At 53.0% G+C, this 27,495-nt stretch overlaps 1 protein-coding gene across 1 annotated transcript in view; it reads right to left on the bottom strand.

Moving 5' to 3' along the window:
- Positions 1-24,757, bottom strand: part of SETD1B (SET domain containing 1B, histone lysine methyltransferase) — a 45,730-nt gene extending 20,973 nt beyond the window's left edge. The window contains exons 1-6 of the mRNA XM_084297326.1: positions 24,646-24,757; positions 24,149-24,303; positions 23,602-23,700; positions 22,859-23,129; positions 19,548-19,660; positions 15,723-16,898 (exon numbers count right to left, since the gene is read on the bottom strand). Of these exons, the coding sequence (XP_084153452.1) occupies positions 15,723-16,898; positions 19,548-19,660; positions 22,859-23,129; positions 23,602-23,700; positions 24,149-24,303; positions 24,646-24,718 (1,887 nt within the window). The 5' untranslated portion in view covers positions 24,719-24,757. The remainder of the gene's footprint in view (positions 1-15,722; positions 16,899-19,547; positions 19,661-22,858; positions 23,130-23,601; positions 23,701-24,148; positions 24,304-24,645) is intronic.
- Between the last annotated feature and the right edge of the window lie 2,738 nt (positions 24,758-27,495).

Here is a 27,495-nt window from a genome sequence, read left to right as displayed (position 1 = left end):
TTCTCTCCCAGGCTCCCTCCGAGCGTGCGGAGCCCGCACCCCTCACACGACGCACCGAGCACTTCCTTCCTCCCCACAGCCTCGCACGAGAAAGCCCAAAGAGTTGCGTGTCACCCCCAGCTGATCTAAACGAAGAGCATCCCCACGCTGCTCGGCGCAGCAGCTCTCCTGGGCACCGTGGGCTGCAGCCCAGCTGAGGAAACGAGACCACAATTAAGTGGTAACGTTGCTGTGCCTCTCTGTATCTCACTCCTGGCAATAGTTTTTTTTGGAACCTGTTGGCTGTTTTCAGCCAAATTTCAACAAAGATCCCCAAGATGTTTGTTTCTTCCACGTTTTGTGCCAGCAGGTGCTGGTGTCTGCTCTCCTACCGGTCTCCCTGATCTGAAAGGAAGAGCAATGAAGCTCAGCCCGCACCAGATGCTGGAGAACCTGCACAGGGAGAGCTGCTGGCAAACAGCTTCAGCGGCAGTTTTCTTCTTCTCTGCCGTGATTTCCTATTTTACCTCGCGATTTTGGACAGTGGTGAGGAAACAAAAGCACCAGCAGCCGGGCTGATGACTCTGCTGTGAGCTGCGGCCGTACGGCGCTGAGCAACCGCAGCTACCCAGATCAACCCAAATGCTTCACATTTTTATCAAAGGTCATCTCTGCTACGGCAGCCACCACCAGAGAGCAGGCTGAGCACAACGCTGGCAGCAGCAGCTTTGCAAATCCTCCTGTCCTAGCACCTCCCCTCGGCCCGGCTTCCCCGCATTCCTCTGCTGCAGCGCGAGCCCGCGGGCTCGTGCACCACGCTCCGCATGGGTCACCCCAAAAAACAACTTAGGGCTTGAGTGAAGATGCCCATCTGAAGTTGTCCTGCCTCTCAGCTCTCCCAGGAGACCCCCGTTTAGCCCTGCAGAGCAGCTGAAAGCACAGAGCAGCACTGGTGGCTGGCAAACCCTGCAGTGAGTGCTACCAAACGCTGCCCGCGGGACGAGCGGGGGCTCTCCTGGAGCTGCTTTGGTGCCTCTGTACACCAGGGAGGCGCTCCCAGGGCTGTTGTGTACCCCTGAAACAAACTGCTAAGAAAGAAGTAATAACCTGTGGTGCTCGAGTGTTTCCAGAGCTGAACTGTGTCCTCTCCCCCCGCCCCGACTAAGAGGTCTGGGGTTTCACACCCTGTGTCCCCTCCCTGGCTGCTCGGCCGCAGTCACGTCCCACGCCGAGGGTGTGGGCAATGAAAGGACATCCCGCGGCTTCAGCTAACACAGCTCCACTGAAGGGAGCAAAGGAAGAGCAAACGAGATGCCCGCAGCAGGTGTCAACAAGTTTCCCGCGAAACAGACCCCGTTTGTCAGTAATAAACACCAAAGGCACCGCTAAAAGCGCTGGGGCCGGCTCCAAAAGCTGGATAAAGCTAAAAGGCAGCACGGGATGGGAAGCCAGGAGCATCCAGCCCAAAGACAGACAAAGTTGGCTTCGGATCTGCCTCGGGCAGCAGACCTGAAGCTAAGGGGGTGGCAGCCCCCACGCTGCAGTGCACGTTACCTTTCTTCATTCATACACCCATTTATTTTCCCTTGAGCTGAAATGAGAGCTGCTAAAGCAACAGCGAGCACTTCTGGAAGACCAAAAGATTTATTTTTTTAATTTTGTAATTCCTCTGGTGCTCATTTGGGTCTGCAAGAAGCAACGACACGTTCCCTGCTTCCTGCGGCGCGGGGCTGACAGCTCACCTGCACAGCGAACACAATCTGTGCTCCAGTTTTAACCCAAGCAAGACAGAAAGGGAAAGAGAAAGGGATTTAACGGCAGGGAGAAAAAGACCAAAAGGGCAGGGAGGGGGGGAGAAAATAAAGGAATACATGAGGTTAGCAAAGAGGTCAAACCAAAAGAAGATCCTCTACACGGAAGTCTTTAAAGAAAGTTAAGAGGAATTAATATTTAAAGCGGATGAGCAGTTAGAGGAAAGTTCTGTCTGAGGGGGAAAAACACGGGCACCGACTGAGCGAGACAGATAAAGGCACGGAAAGAGAAATCAGGGGGAGACAGAAAGGTCTTTTGTTACACGGTTTTCTTTTCGTTCACCTGTCTGAACCTGGATTTGCTGCGGCTGCTACCAAATGCCTCTCAGGGTAGGGCTGAAAGCAGCTACGCTTTCCTCCCAGAGCAACTGCCTCCTCGCTGCCTTCCCTCTTTGCTTTTACAGGGGAAAAAAGCGATCTGAGAGCTGGCATCTGCGCTGCTCTGGGGATGTCATTTCCATCACTGTCAAAAAAACGGTGTCAGTCAGTCCTGGGCTTCACCTGCACGCTTCCCAGGGCAGCTGGTATCGTGCCTCCGGAAAGCCTCCCTTCAGCCCACTGAGAGCAAAGCCATTTCCAACTAAATTAATTGGTGCTGCCATCTCCACTTTGCATTAATTAAATTAAGAGTTAGCAAAACAGGTATTTAATTATATGCGCGATACATTTTTCCAGAGGTGTTTGAACGATGCAGATTTGTTGGGAGAGACTCGAGTCAGCCTCACTGCTTACAAACGGCCTCATCCTTCGCTGCTCCCCCAAACGCTCCCTGCCACCCTCAGCTACACGGGGGGAACACCCCAAGGTCCTGCTTCTGCTTGGTCTGAGCAGGGCAGAGAGCTGCTGAACGCAGTGTATATCTCGGAGCAATCCCCAGCACGTAGCAAGCAAACGTTTGTACCTGCAGAAAAAATGAAGCTACGTCCTAATGTGTCAGCAGGCAGCACTGGCTGCTGCAGGCGTGCAGAGCTGCTCTCTCCCGGCCCTGACATGGGTTTAAGAGCTTGCTCAGAATTCAGAATGCATTTTGGAGCCCATCAGCTCGCAGCTGGTTTTGTTTAAATGCTCTGATCGGCACCGAGTTACCTGCAGCCCAGGTGGGCAAGCTGTATCGCAGAACACAGCAGCTACCAAGCTGTGGTGCACCAAAACACTGCAAGGCAGGGCCAGGGGCATTCAGCTCCATGCAAGGTCATCAGCTGTGACGAAATGAAGCATCCCTTGCATGAGGAAGGCAACCTGCAAGCCTACTGCAACTTGCACGCACAGAAACCATACAGGGGGGAAAAAAAAATCACCCAAAACTTCGAAAGCTGCATACTGAATGCTGGCAGTCTTTGCCCCTTGAAGTGTTAGGCAGCAGCTTTTCAATCCAGCGAGATGTCAAATCAGAAGCAGCTCTTGGAGGAGAAAAGTTTTCATAACCCTACTGACTGTCAAACAGTCGTTGCTTGGTTTTGGATGAAGTCCATGCGAGGATCTAAAAACATCCGCGAGCGAGCACGCCTCGGCCTTTATCCTGACAAAAAAGCAGGGAAAGGAAAAGCTCCGGAGGCGAGGGAGAGGCAGCGAGATGAGGACTGACTGAGCAGGGTCACACAGCGAGTGTGTGACAGCGCCGGGAGGAGGCTCTGGGTCCCTCCAGCTGCCTCCCCGCGCCGTGCTGCTGGCCTGACAAGGGAATCGAGGGAATCGGCCCTGGCTCCCCAGGCTGCGACCCCAGGGAGGGAATAGCACGCGCCCCGTAACGCGCCGCTCGCTCTGCCGGGCTCCCGCGGAACACATTAAAGGACGAGAGACTTCAAACCTGTCGCTGACATTCCTCACAGCATCTCCAGAACAAAAGGGAAGCCTGAGGACGCAAACCAGCCGCCTGCAACCCCTCCTTCAGAGGCACAATTTCAATGAAAAACTCCTTTAAAAAACAAAACATATTTAAGCCTATTCAAGCTCAGCCCAGAGAATCCCACCATTCACACGGCTCACACAGTGAAATACCCCTTGCTGTCCAAAATCTACATACCGGAGCAGAGCGAGGGCTTCAGGGAGCATTGCTTTACCCATTTTTAACCTGGTCTTTGGCTAGAGAAGGGCTCGCATGCGCAGCACCGAGCAGCAGCCGTGCCTCCCAGCTGCCCTCAGCTCACGGGATCGGGCACGATGGCACGGCAGAGGTGCTGTGCTGTGCTGAGCATCCACACCTCTCGGTGTCAGGCGTGACCCAGAGGGGCTCAGCCCCGTGCCGACAACACACACGAACATTTCAGACTCGGCTCCCTGTAATTACAGGTCTCCCTCTGCAGGAACCTGCACGAGGGTGACACCGTGCCGGCGCTGCCCAAGCGGCGTGCAGAAGGGCAGAGCCACCTGAGGGGCTTCACCAGCTGCAAAAAGTGGAGTAAACCGCTGCCTGCATCCTCCTGCCAGCTCCTGGAAGAGCTCCTGAGCCTCTTCAGGCACCCGTGCCCCATCAATGCCTATGGTAGCTTGCTCTGGCCAGCACACGGCCACTGCAGCCTGCATCGACGCTGAAGTTTGTCTGCTGCCTCCTCCCCGGGCTGGTTAGTCACGTCTTTCCTCCTCCTCTGAGCAGCAAAGGGAGCTCCCGTCCTCCTCCTGCCACTGCCAGAGCGCGCGATTAGGATCGCTGCAGCTTTTAATTGGGACAGAGATAGCTTTCAGGTGCACTCGCGCTGTAATGAAATGCCCGGCTCAGGAAAAGGCAAATTAAAAGATTAACACATTACAGATGAGCGATTATGAATACCTTCACGACATGTGTTGCTACCTCGAGAACAGAAGAGCACGATTTCTACACAGCTGTATATTCATACGGCTCTTTGCAAATCTGACTCTCAAGCAAAGGTTGCAAACAAAGCAGAGCAGAACACGGTAACGATTCTGTGATCCTATTCCACCACTCGTCGCCGTGTCCTGCAAAAAACAGGCACCAAAACGGCTGCAACACAGCAAGGATTTCTTGCAGGGGGTGAGAAGTTACCTGGGTGTTTGGGTTTCTTTATTGCTGACTGCAAAATTCTCCCTCACTGCTTGAAAAAGAGAACTCAGGCTGCAAGGAGTGACTATACCCTACCTGACACACACTCTCTTGGCTCAGCCTGTGTTTTGGTCTGGTGCTCATTTGTCCTCCTCACACCTCCAAGGCTGCCCAACAGGTAAAACAAGCAACAAAAACATTCAGCTGCTCATTACAAACAAACAGCGCTGTAAACACCAGCCTAACTCATGCCTTTTTTTCCCCCCCAATACCAAAAGGAAGCTTTGTCGATGCCTCAAACCGCAGAAGGACAGAGGTGGATCCCCCAGGAACCCATAAGTCCCAAAACACGGGGATGGGGGTGAGGAGATGCTTGTTTGTGCCTTGCAATGTGCTGGCTCAGGGGCTGGTCCCTCGTTTGACCATCCCACAGACTGGGAATGCCGCACGGCGTGGTTTGGAAGCAGGCGAGGAAGGAAGGAGCTCCTCGCGGCTTTTTGGTGCACGGAGGGAGGGCTGGAGGTGGGGAAGCACAGAGCACCGCTGCTCCCAGAGGGAAAAGGTCTCATCGCTCACCTCCAGGGCTTTCTGACACGAAATCCACACGTAAATCCAGCAGTGCTTTAAGGACAGGGGGAGAACCGGGAGGCTGCTCACGTTTCATCACAGACAAAACGCCCGAAAAGTGGATTTACCTTCTCACGGGGCCACGGCCTTTTCCCTTAAGTCTTAAAGGAGATCTCATTAAGAGGAAAAAGGGTTTCTTGGGGGGGAAGTAGGGAAAAGGAAGGAGGAAAAGAAGAGGTGGTACAGTGGGGAGCCACGTAACATGGCCAGCTCTTCCCCCAGCCATGGCTGCTCTGCTTTCCCTACCTCAGAGGGGGGGGAAGGGACAGCCCATTTGCAATCTAACTTCAAAGGCTTCCTCAGTCGGCTGGGAAGCTAAGTCATGCATAAAAGGATGGCAGAGTGGCAAGAAAATACCCCCTACAGATAAATTAGTCAGGGAACGTTCCCAAAACGTGAAGAGATCTGGAGTTGGAAGCAGCATCTCCCCCTCCAAAGACGCAAAGCAAACTGCTCAGCTCAGGAGCAAGCGCAGGAGATGCAGAGCCCCGATGTGCCGAGCGATTCTGAAATGCCCTGCTCCGTTCCTCACGGTGCTGCAGGAGCACACCGATATTCCTAGATAGCAGAAGGCACTTTACAAGCAGAGCTGAAGAGGGGAATTAGCAGCCGTAGATCAGAGTCCAGCAATAAGCATAACGAGGGATGCAATAAGCGAGCGTGCAGAGTACACAGATAGCTCGCAGCTCGGTGCCAAGCAGGCTCTCTCCTCTGCCATCCCCTGAGCTCTCTCCTGTACTTAAAGCACAGGTCAAACGGAGCCACGGATTCAGATCTCGCTACCAACAGGGCAATAAGAAAGCAGATAAGCTTGGAAAACAGCCTGGCTTCCCCAGCTGATATCGGCCTATTGAAGAACAGGTTGTGCACACGCTGTATTTAAACAAGCTCTAATCAGCAGGACGAGGCCGATTTGATATTTTCCCCCTTTTACACACTACTTCTGTACCCTGGAGAACCTGAAATCACGGGGCTATTGCTGTTGTGGCAGCATTTTCAGCACTTTGTTCATCTCTCTGCATTTCCAGCGTTAGCAGCCACGGCAGTTTCATTTGTAGGAGCTGGACGTTCGCAGTGCAGCCTGCACGGCGTGGACTTTGCTCAGCAGGGAAGGCAGAAACCAAGGAATCGAGGCCTTGAAGGACACCAGGCAAGAGAAAAAGAGGAGCTTTTGTGAGACCATCCATCAACATCGTCCTTTAATGCTCTTCTGCTCGCTGCTCTCCACCCAGGTGCTGTCAGCATCCCGAGGCACGCAGCAGCGCGGACACTTTTGCCCTTCCTTCTCCAGAGGCATCCCAAACGATGAGCCCGGCTTCTCCATCCCCTCTCCAGCAGCCTGAGCTGTTCTTGCCCTGAATTTCTAGGCTGCAGCCCTGACCTGTCCGTACGGCTGGGAAACAATGAGGCCCAACTGTTTTTGGCATCTGCAAGAAAGCCTGGGAGCCTGAACCCTACGGCTGGTGGAGGTGGCCCAGAACAACTCCCCAAACGTGAACAGCTTTTTGCTACCTGATAGGCATGGAGCAAGGAGGGAAGAGAGTTCAAGTCCTAATTCTTACCTTAACTTTTCCCTTTCCTGAGGGAAAATACTAATAAAACTGCTAATAACATCCCAGGATCTTATCATCATCTTCACTGCAGTCACGGTGGCACATGGTAAGATTTTAAGGAAACTTCTGGCCTCCAGTTCTGGAGACAGCCGCTGCCACCGCCCCAAGCTGGGAGGACACAAGCACCTGGGGCTTGTAGGAAGCTCCCAACAGAACTGCTGCAGGCGAGACCACTCAGCCAGCCTCGATCCCGACCGTCTGACACAAAAAGCATGGAAGCAGTGAGGCCGAAGCTCTCGTTGCAAGTGGTGTAAGTGCTCCTGGTGTAAGTGCAGCAGTAGAGAATGGCCCAGGGGAATGAGAAGCTCGAGAGGCAAACTTCTCGGCAAGTCGCTGTGGCCAGGCTCGGAGCCCTCTGCAGCAGCGGCCACAGCTGATGAGTGGCACCCTAAGGAGCTCGGCAGGCTCCGTTCCCTTGCTGAGCCCCGTAACGCAGGCTAACGAGTCTTTCAGCAAAGTGCAGCGGGGGCATTAAATCCCAGTCACACCACAGGAGCTGCTTCACTCCGAGGAGCCTACTTCAACAGCTAAAGAGGCTGAGCAGAGGCGTTCTTCCTCAAAAGTAAGGGTGAGGCCAGTGAGACAGTTCCCCTTTGGTACCGTTTCCTCTTCTCTTACAGATCTTCTCTCCGGAGGCATCTTGAGTTGTTCACTGCTTTATTTCCTGCTCAGCTTTTCCCTTCTCTCGCCACGCCGATTTAGCAACAGGCAGTCGGACAGCACGGGATTGAGCACAGCAGCTGAGGAATGCAGCTCATTCATTAAACCAGGAAAAATCTTCCTAAGACAAAACCCAAAGCAGCATCCAGCCACAACGCCTTCCAGCTCCCCCTCTCCGGATGATGCTCAGGGAGGAAGAGCTCTGTCGGGAAGGCAACTTTCTCCCCCTACAGCTGCTCTCAGGTGATGGAAAGGTAACCCCTGGGGCTGGCATCTACTGGCTGAGCCCCTAACGAAAATAATCCCCGCGCGGGACGTGACACGACATTTCTCATGGCCTTCTAGAAGGTACCAACCGTTGGCTATTGAACTATCCCCGCTATATGCAAACTACAGCACCTAACCACAACTGCTGTGAATTACCAGGGTGGAAATACCCTGCAGCTGGGCTGCATTCCCGCTGCCATTTGTTCGGGCAGAAAATACACCGGGGAGGGGAGGCGGGGAGACAGAGGTGAGCTGTGCTGTGCTGTGCTGTGCTGATTTCCCCACCTGTCCCTTAATTAGCGAGCAGGAGGTTGAAAGCGGGCGCATGGAAACGCTTCTCACCTAGAGCCAAATTCAGCCGCGAAGCTCGTGGCCACGGGGTGCTGCGTGGGTGGGTTTGAGAAGGGAGCGGCCCCAGGAGCTCCCAGTTGGGAATCAGCCCAGCCCGGTGGTGATCCCATGGGAGCAGCACTGCACACAGCCATTTATCCGCAGGGAATAACCCCAAAACAGCCCAAAAAAGGCAGAGCCAGGCCCTTCCTGGCTTGCTGTGAGTTAGTGCAAAGTCTCCTCCCGGTGCCTGCTGCCACCACCGACCACTGGAGGGGAAAAGCGGCCGTGGTGAGCAGCTGGTGAGCCCTGCTCCTTTCCTCACACTGCCAGCCCGGTCCCAGGGCTCAGTCGGGTGTCCCCAGGTCGCTGCCACTTGCTTTGCTCACCTCCTCTGTGCCTGCCCCCAGAGCTGGGCTGAAACGCCGGGGCTGTGCCGCAGGAGCTCACCGCACCGCTTCCAAACCCTCTTTGCGCTCTCCTCCACCTCCAGACCACGCTCAGAACCACACAGCTGGGGGTTTGTTGGTGTTTTTTTTTTTTAATAAAACAGCTTTCCCCTCAGGTCGGTCCATTAACCTGAGGTTATAGATATCTCCAAAACGCAGGCTGCTCATTTAGGGACCTGCAGGAAACCCTTGTGAGAAAGGCTCCCAACCAACCCGAGGCTGCTGGGCTGCACATTTGGGCAACCAGCTAGAAGGCACAGGCTCTTTTTTTTTTTTTTTTTTTCTTTTTTTTAATAATTTTGAGGCAGAGCTGGCCTCGTGGTTTGCAAGGAGCAGCTTCTCACTGCCGTGCCACTCGTCCCACCACGTGCATCGCCCCCACACCACACTGGCTGCAGCAGCGGCGGGGCTGTGCCCGCGGAGACGTGGGGGCACCGCAGCGAGCTGCTGACCCCAGCACTTTGGCACAGAGCTGCAAACACCGCGTGAAAAACTGGGTCACAACCAGGGCCCAACCCTCACCCTTCTTACACCCGGCCGGGCGTTCAGCCCAACAGTCACTCACAGCAAAGCTCCAACTCAATTCATGAATCTAGAGACTATTACGAGCTGCTCTTCTGTGGTTTTTGTTGTTTTCTGTGTTATTTTTTTAAATATGTATTTTTTTTAATGGCACAGTGCGATCTAAAGCTTGGGTTTCTCCAGCCCAGACACCAAAACCTTTTCAGATCCCACACCAGATGGCACTGACTGCGTGGTGCTTGACCCTGAAAAACCCCAACCTGGACGCTAGCAAAATGCTCGTGGCACCACGGTGACAGCTGCTGGCATTTAGCTGCCTCCTTTAAGGCAAGATCTCCGTTACCTGCACCAGGACATCCCAGCCACGCATGTGGACCGACCGAAATAAATGCCAGCTTGTGGCAACCACACAGCAAGAGGGGCTGGAGAGCCATCCCCAGAGGTGTGCACCAACATTAAGCCCAGCCCGTGCACTCTGAGCTCCCTGTTCCCCTGAGTATCACAGCTATCACCAGAAATATGTAGGGTTTTTTGTTTTTTTGTTTTTTTTTGCCTGGCACACGCGAGGCACCAGAAATAACAAGCTCCTGGGGGAGAAGGGAAACCTGAAAAGAAGCCGCCTGCCTCAGCGGTCCCTGTGTAGGCTCCGGAGGGAGCAGCACCGACACACAGCGTGCACAGCGGGGGAAGGACGGGGGCACGGAGAGCTACTGGGACGTGAGCCAGCCAAAGGTGTGCGAGAAATCACTTAGCACGCAGCCACTGGCACCGCAGAAATGCAAACTCCACAAAACACACGTGGGCAGAGCTGCCTGCACATCCAAACGCCCCACAAAGCACCTGAGCAAAGGGCTGGGGTCCCGGCGAGCTGGACGCCGTCCTGCAGCCGTTTGCCACCCACTTTTGCAGCTCAGCCTCCCAGCCACGGGCGCTGCCTCCAGCCCAGGTCCAGCAGCAGTTTCGTTTCCTCCCCTGCGCAGGGAGCGAGCGCCGGAGCCCCAGCCGTGAACGACTTCCTCCGCTCGCTGCTCCCGGGGCCACCCTCCTGCAACGCCCACAGGAGTGAGCCCGTGTCAGCCGGGGAGAAATTGGGATCCCCGACCTGCCACCTGGCTGCTTGTTGGCATCCTGACCTCCTCGGGCCTGCCCGCACCGCTGGCAGCTTGGGAAACCAGCGCTCAGCACGTCAAAAACATTTTAGAAGATTTCTATCTCCGACCCATTTCTTCCTTTTCTAACCCCCCTTTGTTTTTAGGAGCTGAAAAATGTGAGAAACCTTTCTTTCTGGTGATGAACGAGCAGTTCCCGAAGCCAGCGCTGCACTTTCACACCAAAACCTGAGCCAGCAGGAACGCGCCCGGGCCGCGGGAGCCCTCGTGGGCAGGGGGTGACGCACGCAGCTAACGGCCCCACGGCTTTCGTTCTGAGTCTCGCCCCGTCTTCGCCAGGCACCAGCCGAAAATCAGAACAAATAGAAGGGGGGGGGAGCGAAGTTTTGGGGCTCCAGCTTGAGGCGTATGCAAAATGCCTCTTGCTGAGGAGCGGTGCCTGCTTGGGGGCCGCAGGCGAGGCAGCAGCCTGCAGAAATTTGACTCGGCGCTCGCCTGCTCGCCGCCCCATGTCAGATGCAGCCGCGCACGGAGCCAGGAGCAGCCCCAGAGATCGGTGCTCTTCTGGCGGCTGCCAGCACGGTGTGTTACCAGCCATTATTTTCTCCCTGTTTCTCCCGATTACCCAACGTGCTGGTGTGTTTTCTCGGTGTCGGCGCGCCTTGCGACACAGCCCGGCAGCCAGCACCTCGCCCTGGTCACTCCGCACAAGCCTCGGATGTGAAACACAACCAGAAGGCTGATGGGGCAGAGAAACCCCGAGAAAAAACATGTTGCTTCGGTGGCAGCTCCCACAGGTCGCGTTTATGGCATTTGGACAGCGTCACAGCCCAAATCCCAGTGCTGAGAAGAAGAGGGAGAGCCCACAGGCAGCGAAATCTGAGGCTGAAGGGGTCTGCAGAGCTCACCTGCGAGCGCCGTTCCACCACGAGCTGCGTGCTGTGGTTAAACATTGTGATTTGGATTCAGCTTTCCAGAGCAGCAGAGCATCTACACGCCACGTGAAGACGAAGGGAGCGGCGCTCTCCCTGTGAACGAGGGATTCAGTTCCACGCGCCCGGTCCGCTAGGAACTGAGAACGTACAGGAAGGCACCAGTGGCAAAATGAAGGCAGAACCGAGCTGGTGGCGAGAGTATAATTGGCAACAGTGATTTAAAAAAGGGACAGCAGTGTCATTTCTATGAGATATGCAAAATGGAAAAGCCTCAAAGCCCTGGCCTGATATGAGAGAGTGAGAGAAGCACTGAGCCTCCCAACCACAGCCTGCTTTCTATTCTTCAGTTACACTCCAAAGCACTTCACCGCTTCTAGCTGCCTTACCAGCAAGACACGCTGCCCCTGAAGTAGCCAGGCATCACGGAGCAACCAAATTGTGGAGCCAAATATCCCTCAGCTGAGGTTTTTCCCCACGAGCCGGCCGGCCCTTTGCTCTGGAGCTCCAGGAATCAACCCCGAGCCTGCTACAAGCCGAAAGTCGGCCACAACCCAGCAAACACCAGCCGAGCCCTGTGCCTTCTGCAATTCTGCAGCAGCAGCAGGGTGCACGAGGCAGCACTCCCTGCCTGCAGCCTTCCAGGATCAGCTCTGAAGAACAGGCAGCGCCGAGCGCATCTCTGCAGGCTCACGGGACCGTATTGAAGTCATCTGCTGGGGGATTTTTGGGCTGCCCTATGTGATTCCCGCGTGGAACCACAGCAGCCGCCCGAATCTGCTGCCTGGCACGGGCTGGCTGCCTTTCTGGAAACTCGCGGTCACCACGCACACCTCCTGCTGGAGTTTCCATCGGGAACCGGTTCTGTCAGGCGTGAGCGCGTTCGCAGGAGCTCGGGAGGCAGGAAAATTTGAAAAAAAAAGTGTTTATGAGCCCGGGCACACGCCGCCGCTCTCCGTTTTTGCTTCTTTCTTCAATTAAAACAAAATGCAGAGCAACCGCCACATCCCTTTCCCCCGTCTCCCCCCAGTGGTGCCGGATCCCACGCCAGCTGTAAATCGGACCCCAGGTGGACCCGTACACACCACACATCCCTACCAGCCCCTGATGGCACGAGGGCTCTCACAGTTCCTGTGGAAACCAAGGGATCCGAGCTCCCAGGCTCTGCCTTCCCCACCATTTACCTCGAACACATCACTTGGGCACTCGGCAGCCCAGGAAGGGCCCTTGGAGCGCGGGGATACGGCCACGTGGGGAGGTGCAGGACTCGATGCGGTGCCCCGAGGGCTGTCACCACGTCCTGCTCAGGCTCCAGAGGGCCGGTGTGATGTTTCAGTAGAGATTTCTCCCAGCTCTGCTCGTGACCACACAAGGATTGTCACAGCGGTGCCGGCGCTGTCCTGCAGGATGCACCTCGGCGTCCCGCACGGCATCAAAGCCACCGCGGCCGCCCAGCACGGAGCACAAGTGACAAAAGCACATAAGTGAGGTGCCTGTAGGGCTGCCGTGCGCTCCTCAGCTTCCAGGCTTCTCCCTGAACTTCACAGCAGGGCCGCTCGCCCCTCGCTGGTGTCTCAGGAGCTTTGTTTTTATCGTTCTCTTCGGCGTGGCTGAGGCACCCCTCCCACCGCGGTAACGAGGTGCTGAGCCAGAGCACCGGGAAGACACGAGGCTGCTGAGCCCTGCTCAGGAAGCATTTTTGGACTTGTAAATCTGGAACAATACCTCTGTCAATCACACGGCCTTCCTGTTACACGCAGGCTACGCGCACAAACCAATACGTTCGTGAGCTGCAACATGAAAGGCATCATCGATACGCGGCAACGTGACCTGTTCTAATCCTGCCACCCTCCCCGGCACAGAGGCAGGGCCTCTTCCTGTACCGAGCCAAGCAAAAACAAACCCTGGCTCAGATGGGATGTCCGAACGTCAAAGGGTGCTTCCTTAACCTCTGAGCTTCTGGAACGGCACAGGAAGATCCCACGATGAAGAAATCGTCACAGCTCCTGCCTTGTTATCGTTCAGAAACACAGGAAGGGAACTTGGCAATTCGCTACCCTCGGGAGTGTTATTAAAATACCTACACAATTTGTCTTCCTTCTTGGACATCTTTTAGGTTTTGAAAAGCCCTCCCTGACGATCTGACAGCGCCTCACCTGCAGGACAAACAGCGCTGTGCCGGCAGTCACTGACAGAAATGCTGCTTGCTCTGCTGGGGGCAGGAGGAGGTCCTTCACACGCTGCTGCTGCCTCACGTAAAACTTCCCCGCGACTTCGCTGCTGTCCCTGCAGGCCCTGAGATGTTCCCAACTGGAGCAGCCACCAAGGGGGGCAGGCCAGGGGCTGCTCAGGCCCTCCAAAAGCTGAATATGAAGCAAATGAGTTCAAACTCTGCCCTTTATTGCTTCCTTATGACACTCAACAAGTCCTCCCTGCTCTAATGTATCACCTCTGCTCGGCTCCCCACGCCAAAATCGCTGGAAACACTCGGGGCTGCCTTCCCTCCACCCTGCCGGAGGAGTCCCCGCAGGACTGGAAGCTGCTGGGTGCTATCGCAAGGGGCCGGAGCCCGAGGTTCAGCTTCCCAGCCCTCCGCCACACTCAATGCCCCTCTCCGGCTCAGCTGGGAAGCTGCAGCTCAAATTTCAGCCTGCCTTAAGTCACTCTTGGGCTCTGCTCCTCCAGCAAAAGAGAGGGAAGCCAGGAGAGCCTTTTCTGAAGCAAAAAAAAAAAAAAACAACTCTGGGGGGGGGGAGAGAAGGGCGGGGAAAGGAAGCAAAACCACATGGAGATGGTTTCTGCGCATCGGGAGGAGCAAGGGAAGGCGCAGGCAGCTCTCCCAACGCGCCAGAACAGCTTAGCGTGATTTGTAACCGAGAGGAGGATGGAACAAACAGCTCTGAGAACGAGCAGCCCGCTTTTCGGGGAAGGAGAGGAGACGAGGAAGGCAGCAGGACCCGCCCGGAGCCCCCGCTCCCACCGCTGTGCCTTGGGAGGGTCGAGGCTCTCCTGTCGTGGTGATAGCACCGGCGGCGTGAACTTCTGACACCAGCATCTCATTAAGGGGAGACAAAGGCTTAGCACGGGCTTCGATGTCGGCAGGATCACCCACAACTCTCCTGCACGAGGGTACGGACGGCAGACCCAAGCCCAGAGGGGCGAGGAGAGGTGGGAAGCCTTCCTCGTTTTATTTATTCCTGGGTTTTAACAAGTTGGAGCATCCCCTCTTCAGGCTGCCAGGCCAAGCTCAAGGAATCAGAATCCTGTTCCTAATTAACTCATCACCAGCTCCCACCGGCCGGGATGTGCCTCCCTGGGGGGAGCCTGGGCCAGCCCAGATGAGGAGACCCCAAGGGATTGAATTGTTTCAAAGACTAAACAACAACTTCCAGGCCAGGCTGGTTTGGAAAGGCATAGAGAAAGCACAAACTATCCAGTGCAGTTACACTTTCTCCTACCTGATCCTGAGACAGGCACTGTTACTGCTGCACGCCTCCCCTCCCCACCTGCACTCTGCAGGAGCTCCCCCTCCCCTAAAACGCAGCCAATTCTGGGGTGAAAACCTCAAAACCGTGGGCCACTGGAGAGAAACCCACCCTGCCAGCTGAACCCCAGCAAACTCTCACGAGTACGTGGCACCGATCTCTCACACTCGGGGCATTCACCCAAATCAGATCCCGGATCTCTGGGGTCTCCTTCCCGCACAGTCCTGGTGCAGCAGGGACAGCAGCTTCACTTGCTGCACTACTACCCTAAACACCGAGGAGAAAGGCTCTGGCATTTACCAAGCTCTGTTTCGACTGCTCCTTGGCACAGCCGAACAGGACCCACACGTCTGCTGCAGCGCCACTGAGAGGTTTTTTGCAGAGGTCCCAAACAGACACCACGCAACGTCATTTGTCTGCTGGCCCCACTCCACCCCGCGCAGCTCCCTCCGAGCGCAGGGAGCACCAAAGCCCAGCAACTGCCTCCTGCTCCAGGCAGCTGGCACAGAGCTGCAGAGCTCGCACCAAGTCTGCGTCCAATACCTCGGCCCCGTTCAGCAAGTGTGTGCACGCACACCCCCACGTCCAGAGACCAGAGCGAGGGCAGAAAGTGCTCCATCAACTGCTCTAGGGGCTTAAGTGTCTGTTGACACTCGGGACATTCACAGCGTGAGCAGTGGCCAAACTGCCAGGGCCTGCTCAGTCCCCGAGCTCTCCTGAAGCTATAAATTGCAGCCGGCTGCTGTCAGAAACAAAGAAACCTGGAGACCGGCAAGTTAAGCCCATCACTTGGTGTCACATTTAGCTCGTTTCCAGCTGCCTTGAGCAAAAGAAAAAGCCACCAGAAAATCCTACGCTCGGAACAACACAAAAAAAAACACCGTAAGAGCACCTCCGTGCCCAGGTCCGGAGCTTGGTGACCCGGTTCCAGCTCACTTACCTCATCCATTTTTTCGGACGTTGGGGTCTGGTCACCAGGCACCATTTCTTTAGCCTCCGAGGGCTCGACTTTGGAGGTCCTGTTGAGCTGCTCGATGGGGGTCATGCCGGCCTCCGACGTCCCCCTGGAGTTCTGGCTGAGAGAAGCCGTCCCAGGGATGGGCTCGTCATCGTCGGAGTCGGGTAAGGGCGTGGGGCTGATGTCCTCCAGGCCTGTGCTGGAAGGGCGCGAGGAAGGTGTCTGAGCCCTGTAACCGGGCTGGGAGTTCGAACCGTACATCGGGATCGGGGAGAGCTGGGAGGAAGAGGAGGAGATGGGGCTACCTTCCATTCGGACCTCGGTGTCCGAGTCGTGTTCATTAAGGAAGGGTAACTTTGTTCTCTGCTCTTTTAAGAGCATCTCAATCCTCGAGTCTAAACTGTTATGCTGCATTTCAGACTCCATGGTGGGGGTGCCAGGGGTCTCGCTCCTCTCTGGGGTCTGAGAGAAGGACGCAGTGCTCGGCTCAGGAGCAGAGTTCGAATCTGGCAAGGGCGGAGGTTCCTCCGGTTTCTCCTTCACCGGCACGAAATCGATGTTCGTGGCAGCGCTGCTTTCCACAACCATCTCGGCAGGAGGCGGCGCAGGTCTCCGGTACTCCGTCTCCCTGGAAGTTTGGGGAAACTGCTGCTCCTCGGACTGGGGGAACACGGCTGGTGCTTGGTAGGGAGAGAAGGCCGACTTGTAACTCGAAGAACCCGAGTGGCTGAGGGGAGGAGTGTGCGAGAACTGGACCGGCTCCTGCGGATGGGATTTGAACGCGCCGAACTGATGCTCCGTCCCTCGGAAGACACCCGCCGAGTTGTGAACGTAGTGGTGTCCCGGCCGGCGGTTGTAGGCATCCGTAAATTTGGTTTCGTGTCTCCTGGGTTTGTACCCACTGTCCTGCCCGAAGTGATAGACCGGCGTCGTCTGCCGGCTGGAATACGTGGAGTCCTGGGAGAACGGCGTCCCCAGCCGCGGGGTGTGGGGCGTGCCCTGGGACTGCGGGGTGAATTGGCTGTACGAGTTGGGGGTGTCCTGGCGGCAGCTGGAATAGGCGGTGTCGTGGGAGAACGGCGTGCTGCTGTTCGGGGTGACGGACGATCCCGCAGAGGAAAGGTTGCTGTCTTTCAGGCGTTTCAGGGAATCTGTCAACTACAAAAAGAGGGAAGAGAAAAGCACCTAAAACACACACTTTTGAAAAGCCGTTTGTCTAATCCGCCTGGTTTTCGGAGATGAGTACCTGAGAGTTTGAATTGATTTCCGTAGCAAAGAAAAATAGGTTACAGCATCCCTGAAAACATAAACCATTACAAACAGTTCCCCTTAATTTAAAGAGAAAATAAAAATTTAAAGAGCAAAGAGGAACTTGTCTGTAAGAGAAGGAAGAAAGCAGATAAAACAGTATCCTTGTATGCCCAAGAGCATCAGGTGAGCAGAAGACTCGCAGCCATACAGCTACCTTTAGGTTTCTAGCAACTACACACAGCTCGTCTGCACGGCAAGGAGGGAATGATAAAAATCCTGCGCTAAAACTGCGAAGTCTGAGAACATAATCTGAGAGTTTCAGATCTCAGAAAACTTTGTGTGTGAACAAATCAAAACCTGCAAACCTGCAAACTGCAAACCTGCAATCAAACCCCCCTATCGCCCCCAAATTGCCTGCGGAGGCCTGCTGAAGGCAAGAGGGCTCTGTGCTGGTCCAGCTGCAGGAGCTGCTCACCATCACCCTCTGCCAAACGTTCCTCGGCATCAAGGAAGGAGCAGGCTACAGGCAGAAAGGGAAGACAAAGTTCCCAGCTGCTAAAAATACGTTGTGAGCCCTGCACAAAGACAATGCTCAGGTAGAGCACTCCTGAACATGGCGTTTGAAAACTGAAACCCTCCAAGCCTGCGGAGCAGCCAAGTCATTGCTCTGAAATTCACTTCACAGGCACATTCAGGGGGTTTCTAGGAGAAGCCCTGCTCCCACTCAGACACTGCTGAGTCATAACAGTGCCCTGCTGAACATCAGCGCCACAATCAATTTTCTATAAAGCAAAGCAAGAGCTCACGGAGACTCCTCCTGGTAGCAGGAGAGGCAGGACTGAGCTCCAGCTCCCAAAAAGGACCCGGGGATGTGTCCCTGCGTGCTGACTGCTGCTCTCCCAGGCACAGGCAGGTGCAGAGGCCTTTCAGAGGACCTGCTGTCACACACAACCCCCAGCTGAGCTCTCACCTACCCCTAGGGACACGGACATCAGGACGGATTCTTCCTCAGCAGCTCAGCAAGCAGCCACATCACACCGTGCTCCCTGCTAAAGCCCACATCTCCGCACCTCTCGTGGAGGTGTGAACTCTTTTTCAGAGGGATTGGGATACGGTCTCAAGGGAGGGACTGTGGCTCACAGATGTGTCAGGTCCTTGCTGTTCTGCACGAGGGGGAAAGCAAACGGCGGGAGCATTTTACTGAAGTACCACAGCAAACAAGCTTGCTGGCAGGTCCCAGTGACAGGAACAAGATGCAAACAGTTAAAGTTACCCACAAAGCAGTAATTATGGTGGTAATTGGGGGAAAAATCAATTCAGGATAACAATACAATATCCAAACACAATATCCAGAGAATCTATCTTAATTACAGTAGGGATTACTTGGGGGGATATCATCAATGAAGCATTTTGCTGTTAACCCTGAAAAAGTAGTAAACAAGTCTGGCCAATTTTCTTTGGGATGTGCTGTAACGGGCAGAAAAGCAAAGCCAGGCCCTGCTCAATGCAAAATCATTACTTATTCCTCTTCTGCCCTAAAAAACACCTGGCTGGGAGGTAAGGAAGAATCAGCCTCTATGATTTTGTTAAGAGATGCAGGGGCTTTGCCTCGTTCCCATGGGGGTGAGCAGTGAGACAGGAAGATTTTATTTTTTCAGATCAGTGGGATTTTCACATTCAATACACATCTCTTAATCTGTCCTGAAAACACCTGCCTGCAAATTTAATGAAATGACAGCATTTTAAGGAGCCCTAAGAGCACAAAGAAGTTGAGAGAATAAATTTATACTTAAAAGTTACAAAAACTTCTGCCAGATCTCTTTGAAAACTTGATACCTTAAAATGGGTTCCCAAGCCTTGATCAGAGCCAAAGTAGACTGAGATAAGCCAGGGAGGCTGGTGACCCCACACAAACAGGCTTCGTTTCCCTTCACCCCCCTCGTTCTAGTGGGGTTTGTAGGGGAACAGCTACCTGCACAAACCCATTCAGATAATCATACCCTAAATACTAAGAAAACCCAGCAATTTTGCACACTGCTTTTCTTAAAAAATGATCCCGGTGACTAATTAAGATTCTGGAGAATTGATGGCACTACTCAAAATTTGGTATTTTCCCTCTTCCAGCTGCAGAGCACACACTCTAAGGATTGCCTACTGCAGACACCAAATGTACCACTTAAATCATTCCCCCTGTCTTCAAGTGAATAATCTCATCTCAGGGACAGACCCGATCTGTCCCCCTAACTGCAGGAATCTCTAACATTAGCAGGGCACGTGCTGTCGGTTCAGCAGGTATTTTTCATGCAGAAATACAAAGAGCACTTACCACGCTACGCAGACACAGGCAGAGACTGGCCACATGCATTGTGTTTGCAGTTACAGACGCTATGGCAATTAGGAGCAAGGAGTATTTAAATGGGGAGTAGTAATGTCCACTGAAACTATGGTGGGAGAAATGAAGCTAAAGTAATAGTGTTAAAAAGCTAAATTTCATGAAGTGGCTGTTTAGAATTTTCTACAATGCTACTCTTAGAAAAAAAGCCAAGCAAACCATACCTGGAGGGTTTCATTCACAGTTGGCGACGCGTCCTGTTCGGTGCCTACGGGAAGGGTCTGAGGAGTGTAAAGACCATTAACGAGCAGCTCGTAGAACCGCATGCGGGTTTCACCTGCACAAACCACAACGGGAGAGTTTAGTAAAGAGAAATAACACAGCCTGCATGAAAATATGTACTCCTGGCATCTGCACATCCCTGCCACGGAGGAACAAGCATCACCTCCGAGGTTTGTAGGGATCGTTTCTAAATAATCTGCAGGGCAAGCAAAGTCAGACACTCCTTTCTCAAGCCAAGCCAAGGAGGTTTCCTAAATCCTTCTCAGTCTGCTTGGCAGCTCTGCTCTTTACCATGCTTTCTGGAGAGCACCACTTTTCCCTCCTCTCCAACGTGCCAAGCAAATAGTCTGCAGATTTGAGAAGTGAAACTCTCACCAAAGGGACAAGCCTCTGCCAACACCCAGAGCCACTTCAGAAAGCTCTCGCAACCCACCTTGCTAGCAGAAACTGGCTGCTATTAATGCACACACGATGCCTGGGAATGCCAAGGACAAAACCGTTAGCAGTGCTTTTCCAAAAAGACACTGGCTGATCCTTTTTTCCCCCCAGTTAAAGGTGTGCTCAATGGCATCCTTCAAAGAATAAAAGCTAGAGAACCAAAACGGCCCTTGTATCGCTACTGAGACTCAGTCTTTCCACTCCCAGCTCATCCCTGAACTCTAGGTAAGACCCAGTTCTTAAAATTGGATTTTTCATGACCACAAAACCCCAATCCTACTTATTTTGCAGTCTGTAAGAAATTTGCCATCCGCTTCAAAAGGAACAGAACCAGACTCCAAGACTGTTTGCTGGCTTTTGCTCTGGAAGATAAAGAATAGACAGGAAAATGGACAGGGCCAGCACCTGAGCCCAGAGCATGGATTCAGGCAACAACTCCCCTGGAACAGCACAACTTCCCTGGCTAACGCTGAGGGATCAGACCCCAAGCTGACTGCAAATCACTCTGGGCAATCTGAAAGCAAAGCACCCACAGCCTGATGCTGCACAGGGAAAGGACTGACTTCTCTTGAATAAATGCTGTAGATGAGGTTATTTGGTTCTCAGATCTCATTTCATAAAGCCTTGAGCCACATCATCAACTATGTAAACTGTTTAAGTTCAAGTGAAGTCATAACAAAATAGATCTCTTCAAGACAAGGCCTAAAATGCTTGGAATTATTAACACATGCACACCCCCAGGAAACCACAGCGTCGTGGATACGGAAGCGTTGGGTTTACTTGAAAACCGTTTTTTAAATAAATGTAAAATAATTGTTAGAAAGCTTCATGACTCCTCTTGGATCCCTGATAAAAGTCACAAATCTCATTTTCAAAGAGCTTTATGAACGTGAAACTACTCTCAGCTATTTCTCTAAGGCCAGGTAATTATTAAGTGTGTCCATCCTGCGGGACAAAGTGAGGCAGAGAAGTTGCTTTAAATTAGCCCGTCTTAGATTAGGGAACTGGAATTATTAGCTCCAGATTCCCAGGCTTGTGATCAGGTCAGACAGATAAAACACTTTTACTCCTCATATTTATTTTGCTAGACTACAAAAATCAAGCTTTCAATCAAACATTAATTTTACCACGCTCTTGAAAAGCTGAATACTAGGAAGAAATTTGGGATATTATATATAGCTTGAAATACATACAAATATATATATATAGAGGCAGATATACATGAAGAACGACTTAACCTGCTAATGCTACTTTAGGAATCATATTTTCACTTGACTCTGTGAGCTTATAAAACACTGACAGTCTTACTCTTTTGGAGCCAAACAGATACATTTGCAGGAAAAAAAGAAATAAAAAAAAAAAAACAGATTAGAAGCACACAGATGGCAAATGAAACAAAAATGCAATTTAAAACTAAGATTTTGATGTTTTCTCCCAAGAAACAGAAGCTTCAGAAGCCCTCTTTTCCCTGATGGGCAGCTAACTTTCTTGAACAGCTGTCTGTCCAAGACTTGTGAGTAGTTTATGAATGGAGGAAAACAAGGAGGAATGTAGTACGATCAGCTCGTTTAAAATGCCTGTCACTAAGGTATCTCTACTTGTAACCCTGCTGTAGCTTGCATTATTAAAACTACAAATGGTTAATTTTTTGTTTGATGGAATTTTAACCTTCAAATTTCAAAGTAAGCAGGGAAAGAGCCTGCCTGTAAAAAGGAATGGTATTAGAATTTCAAAGCACACATCTGTAAAGCCAGGGTTAGCTTAGAAGAGAAAATATTAGAGTGCTGCTGTGATTTTTCCTCTACCGGAGCTCAATCACGTCAGTTAACGTCCTACTACAGCCTCTTACCACGTGTGGCATACCAACTGCTGCACAGGTTGTACACAAAACTGTCAAAACCATGTAATACAGCACAAATGCATCAGCATTGCACATTTTTTTTTTTTCTCTTTTGGAAGAAAATGGTGCTTACAACGTCCTCTTCCCAAGAAAACGTGCAGCAGGTCTGCTTTAAGCTGGAAGTGCCGGGGTTGCAATGAGGAGTAAGTCCAAGTGACAACTGATCTACTCCGTGTTTATGTCTACACCCCTTCAGCTGCAGAGGATTTTTAAGATTGGGGCACATTTTAGGCAAGTCTTTCACTAACAGGCTTGGAGGAAAGAGAAGAGAGAAAGCAGTAAGACGCAGCGTTTCCACGCTTCCAGGAACTTTACGGGCTCCCCAGTGCTCAGGTCTGGGGCTGGTTACGTGCAGGACGCGGGGCTCCTGTGGCTTTAAGAGCCAGCCTCACACTTGCACACACACTCACACGCACACTCACGCTGTCAAGTGCTGTGCACTCCTCTGCTGCCAGCCGGGAGTTCGCCACGAAGCATCAATGAAATGCCAGGCACGCGGAGGACGGCACCCAGCCCCGCTGCCACCGCCAGAATCCCCCTGTTTTGGGTGCCAGGATCCCCCAGTTTTGCCCCAAACCCCAGACTTTGCCAGCCAGGGGATCTGGCAGCCCTGGGAGGAGGCTGAGCAGGATCAGGACCCAGCGGCCGGCGGGTGCTGGGGGAGCAGGGGCGGCAGGATGGCAGCATTTTGCAAATTACAGGGCTGTCTCCTAGCAACTGACAACACATTTGGCTCCACGTGACTTGCAAAGGGCCCAGAAACCAGACACGCACGCGGGGGGACAGGGGCGCTCCCTCTGTATTTTTAATCGCCGAGCCCTTGTGGTCCTGCAACAGCATCTGCTCGAGGAGAGGCAGGGCATGGGCACGGGCACTGCAAACCGCCACCACGTCGGGCCGAAACGTGCCCCTCACCTTTTGTATCCAGCTCCACGTGGATGATGTTGCCCATGACGGAGGTGTTGTGAAGGTGCTGGACGGCCTCCCGGGCACCCTTGACGGTGGCGAAGATGACTTTGGCGATGCCCAGGTGCTTCTTGTTCTTGGGGTTGTAGAGAATCTCCACCTCTTCCACTTCGCCGTATTTCTTGCACATGTCGGTCAAAAAGTTTTCGCGGATGTTGTCGTTCAGCTTGGCAAAGGTGACCTGCTTGGGAGGCACTGGCCCCACGTAAAATTCATCAATCTGGAAGAGGGCACAAGCGGGGAGGAGGAGGTAACAATAACCGGCGGCGTTAAAGAGCACGGAGGAGGGCATTAGGATGGCACAGGAGGGAGAGGGTTAAAGCCTCCTGCAAACTTTGGGGAAAGAAAGCTGCCTCCGAGGCTGTAGGATGAAGGGGATGAACCCACAGCTGCTGACCGGAGCTGGCTCCCTGGCTGGAGCAGTGCTGTCAGCAGAGCCCCCCTCTGCTGCCCCCCAACCCAAGGAGAAGCCCCCCAGACACGGCTCCAAAACGTCCAAGGGATCTCGTTAGGCAGATGTATGGATTTCTCATTATCTTTATAGAACAGGATTATTGTTAAACGGTTTGCTGAATAATAATGTTAATAGGGAGACGACTGTCATTTAAACGGTTCATTAAACTGTTTGGAAGTCAGGCTACACTCCCGAGTAAACAAGAATACAAAGCAAAAGCCAAAAGTCAGGGCAGTACCTTGAATTTGGGGACAGACAGCTCCAACTCCTTAGTTTTGGTCCATATTCGCCCTATTCTGGGATCCCTGACACAATCCACAGGAGCGATTCCCGAGTTCTGGGAGGAGGAGGAGAAAAAGCACAAAACCGACAACAACAGTGCTTGAAATTTCAGGCAGAAATAAAACAAAAACATAAACCCCAAGGAAGCAGGGGCTGTCTCGAGGGAAGGGAAAAGCACACACACGCATACACACACACACGTGTCAAATTGCAATACTGCTGGGAAATGCACACGGATTGGAAACACAGAAAGAAAGCTGCAGGTTTGGGCTCCTCGTAGGGCTCCTGACAGTTGAATGCACAGTGTCAGGTGGCGGTAACTTTGGTGCCTGTCCCCCCCAGGCCCCCCTTCAGCCGTGCCGGGGGGTGACCACGACCCGGGGAGACCCCCAGCCCCCCAAAACACCGGCTCTGACAGGGGGTGAGGCGTGCAGGGCTGGGGGGGGGCACGATACAAAGGGGGAAACACCACAGCCCCCCTCTCCCCCCCCCCCTCCGCTCACCGGCATGCTAAAATGTTGCCCATCGTAGCGATAGAGTTTGTGCTGTCCTTTTTTCAGAGCCGGGTCAATAATCAACTTGTAACTTCTCCAATGGTGATTTCTTTTCTCGACAGAAGTGCTGGCTTGCGTGCTGTTCTCCATTCCGTTGATCCAACCTGGGAAAAGGGGGGAGAGAGGAGGGGGGGGGAAGGGGAAAAGACAAAAACACCCAGAAAACCGTGAAGTTAAAAAAAAATATCCAACAAAGAGCCCTTTTTTTTTTTTTCCCTCTCTTCCTTTTTTTTTTTTTTTTAAAAAAAACGAGCTCCACACACACCCAGGCAGGGAGGAAATCCACAGCGAAGCGAGCCCTAAAATGGGGGAATCGCGAGCCGGGTCCCCCCCCCCCCCTCTCCTTTCCCTCCCTCCCTTCTCCCACCCCGGCGAGACAAGAGGCAGAAAGGCGAGAGGAGGAGGAGGAGGAAGGGGAAAAGGAAGGAGAAAAGCCCCAGGCTCACTTGAACTCTGCTTTTTGCCATGATCCTCGGGGTGCTTGGCTCTCTCCCCCGCCTTGGTGTCTCGGAAAGACATCGCGCTGAGGCGGCCGAACCGTGCGTCTCCGGGCGGCGAAAAGGCGCAGCTCTCCCCCCCCCCCCCTCCTCCTCCTCCTTCTCCGCCTCACATGGGGGCCGGTTACCGGCGCGGGCTGCCCGCCAGGCTCCTGCCTGCCGTTTTCGCGAGCCACCACATATTGTTGTGCGCGCGTGTGTGTGTGTGTGAGTGTGAGAGTGTGTGAGGTGAGCGTGTGTGTGTGTGTGTGTGTGTGTGTGGTGTGTGTGTGTGTGTGCGCTCGCTGCTGGCGGCGGCGGCCCTCCCACAATTCACCGCTGCGAGCGCCTCAACCGCCCTCCGCCGCCTGCACATTCACGGCGGGCAGCCCCCGGCCGCCCCTCAGCCGCCGAGCTCGGCCGGCATCAGTTCCCCCCCCCCCGCTTCCTCCCCGCGGCACACCCTGAGGTGATTTTTTTTTATTTTCGGTCTAATTCGGGTTTTGTTTTTTTTTTTGAGGTTCTTCGCTGCCGGTTTAATGTGCGGCGGGGTGGTTTTTTTTTTTTTTTTTTTTTTTCTTCTTCTCGCAGCGTGGAATCTGCCCGCTGCGTTTACCTTAGCGCTGAGTGTTTCTAAACAAGATGGACCGATAGGTGGGGACAACTTCGGGGAGACTTCGGCGAAGACCGGGGCGGGGATGGAGAGGGGGGGGGGGACACACACACACAGAACACGGCGACACCCGGCGGGGGGAGGACACCGAGAGAGAACGGAGGGGGGAGGGAAAAGAAGGAAAAAAAAATAAAAGAAAAAAAAAAAACGGGGCCGGTTTTGCCTATTAAAGCCCCGCCAGCCAATCAGCGGCGAGCTTCCATTTTGTTCAGGGCTTAAAGGCCGCGCGGCTGCCCCGTGCCCCCCCCCCCCCTCCGTTTTCCCGGTCCCCCCCCCCCCTCCCTCCCCTTATCCCCGGTTCCCCCCCGGGGGGGGGCTCGGAGCCGGGCGGCGGCGGCGGCGGGCGCGGGGCCGCAGCTCGGGGCCGCGGGCGGGCAATTGGCTGGGGAGCGGCGGCGGGCGGGCGCGGGCCAATCAGCGCGCGGCTTGCATCGGAGCCGGCGTTCTTAGGCGGCGCGCTAAAGGCGGCCCCGAGCAGACGGCCCAGGAGAGGCCACGGGCGCGGGCGGCCATCTTTCTGCAGGGAGCGGCCGTGGCCAACTGGGCTTTTTCCTTTGTTCCACAAAGGGGGGATCCTGCCATTTGAGGAGCCACTCCGCAGGAGCGCCCAGGGGGGTGTTTAAGGTCTGGCAGCAGGCTTAGAGGAGCTCGCTGAAGAAGGAAGATATCTTTTTTTTGCCCTCCCTCCCCCCCAAAAAAAAAAAATTTTTTTTTCCCTTATGGTTCGGGATCCATCTTTGTCTTGTGTAACTAGGTCATGGCACACCCTTTGTCAGCAGTAACAATTTTGAACGCAAAACAACAACAAAAAAAAGTAAATACATGATTTTTTTTTTTTTCGTTGTTCAGTTTGGGTTCTGTTTTTTCTTTTTTTTTTTTCTTTTTTTTTTTTTTCGAAGCTTCATAGAGCTTTGTGATGACTGAACAATAAATTTTAGAAAGTATTTCCTGTATTAAACACTTAACTCCTGGCCATTTTTATTAACTCCTCTGGTGCTTTTAAAGGTAACGTTTTAAATATAGACATAGGAATACTGAATTCTGGCAAAAGAAAAAAAAAAAGGCAATTGTACTATAAGCTTTCTTTTCTCTTTGCTTACGTTGTAAGTACCCAATCCATTCTGTCCTTGCTAAGTGTAGTTTTCATGTTAATGTTACTGAAGTGGTCCTTATTTCTAAGCCTTCATTTGCATGTCTCTATGTTCTTGTCTGTTTATCTAAACCCATTTATGCTTTTGAAATATTTTACTTATAAAGCCAAATATCTACCTAAGAGATGCTTACAGCTGTTTACAACCAGTAACTGTTAACCAGGTGTCTTCACACTAACATACGCAGCCTAAAATTATGCAGGAGAGCATTTTTAGCGTCTGCGTGCTCCGTGGAAAAACACTGAGCGTCCTTTTTATGTACAGAGTAAATCTGCCACGGGAACGTAGATTTAAGCCTCGAGTAGGACTCCTTGCTGCGTACGGTCAGTCAACATAGCTGGACAACGTTTTCTATAGCTTGCTTTTTGGTTGATTTTTTTTCCTAATGCTAGACCACTGCCATATAAAGATCCATAACAATCTCAACAAGATCTGCTTTGACTTGCAAACTTATGAGAGAAGTGGTGATACAGATCATATATATTTATAGCCATATTTAAAAAAAAAAAAAAAAAGCGTAACAACTTCACCTTCAGAGCTGCATTCAACTATGGTGCGCGGGTAAGTAAACCCTTTTGCCCTTGCAGAGGAACATATAGACCAGGCCTGTGCGGCTAACGTTATTGTCCTGGGCGAGAGATCCTAATGGTCGTCTTAAGAGCGGTGGCGATCTCCTTCTCCTCAGATACATCTACAGCACATCTGAAATGTCCTATTTTCAGGGAGGGATTTCTTTTTCTGCACAAAGCGCTTGGTTGTCCGCAGCCCTGCTTTTTTTTTTTGTTTTGTTTGCGGAGAGACGCCGTGAATCCATTGCAGGCATTACGTGGCTGTTCAATTGAACAAAAGAGGAAAAAAAAAAATCTGCCTGTGAACTGTAAGATGTTACTGAGGTTGATTTTTAAAAAGGCGAAAAGGCGGTGGTGGTGGTGGTAGGGTTCCCTTACATGTTTATCCGTCTAATTACAGAAGCTCGACCAAAAAAAAAAAGAAAGC

The sequence above is a fragment of the Netta rufina genome (genome assembly GCF_964035555.1).
Source record: "Netta rufina genome assembly, chromosome: 17".
Lineage (NCBI taxonomy): Eukaryota > Metazoa > Chordata > Aves > Anseriformes > Anatidae > Netta > Netta rufina.
Note: the sequence above shows the minus strand (reverse complement) of the source record. Positions and strands in the feature narration are given on the sequence as shown.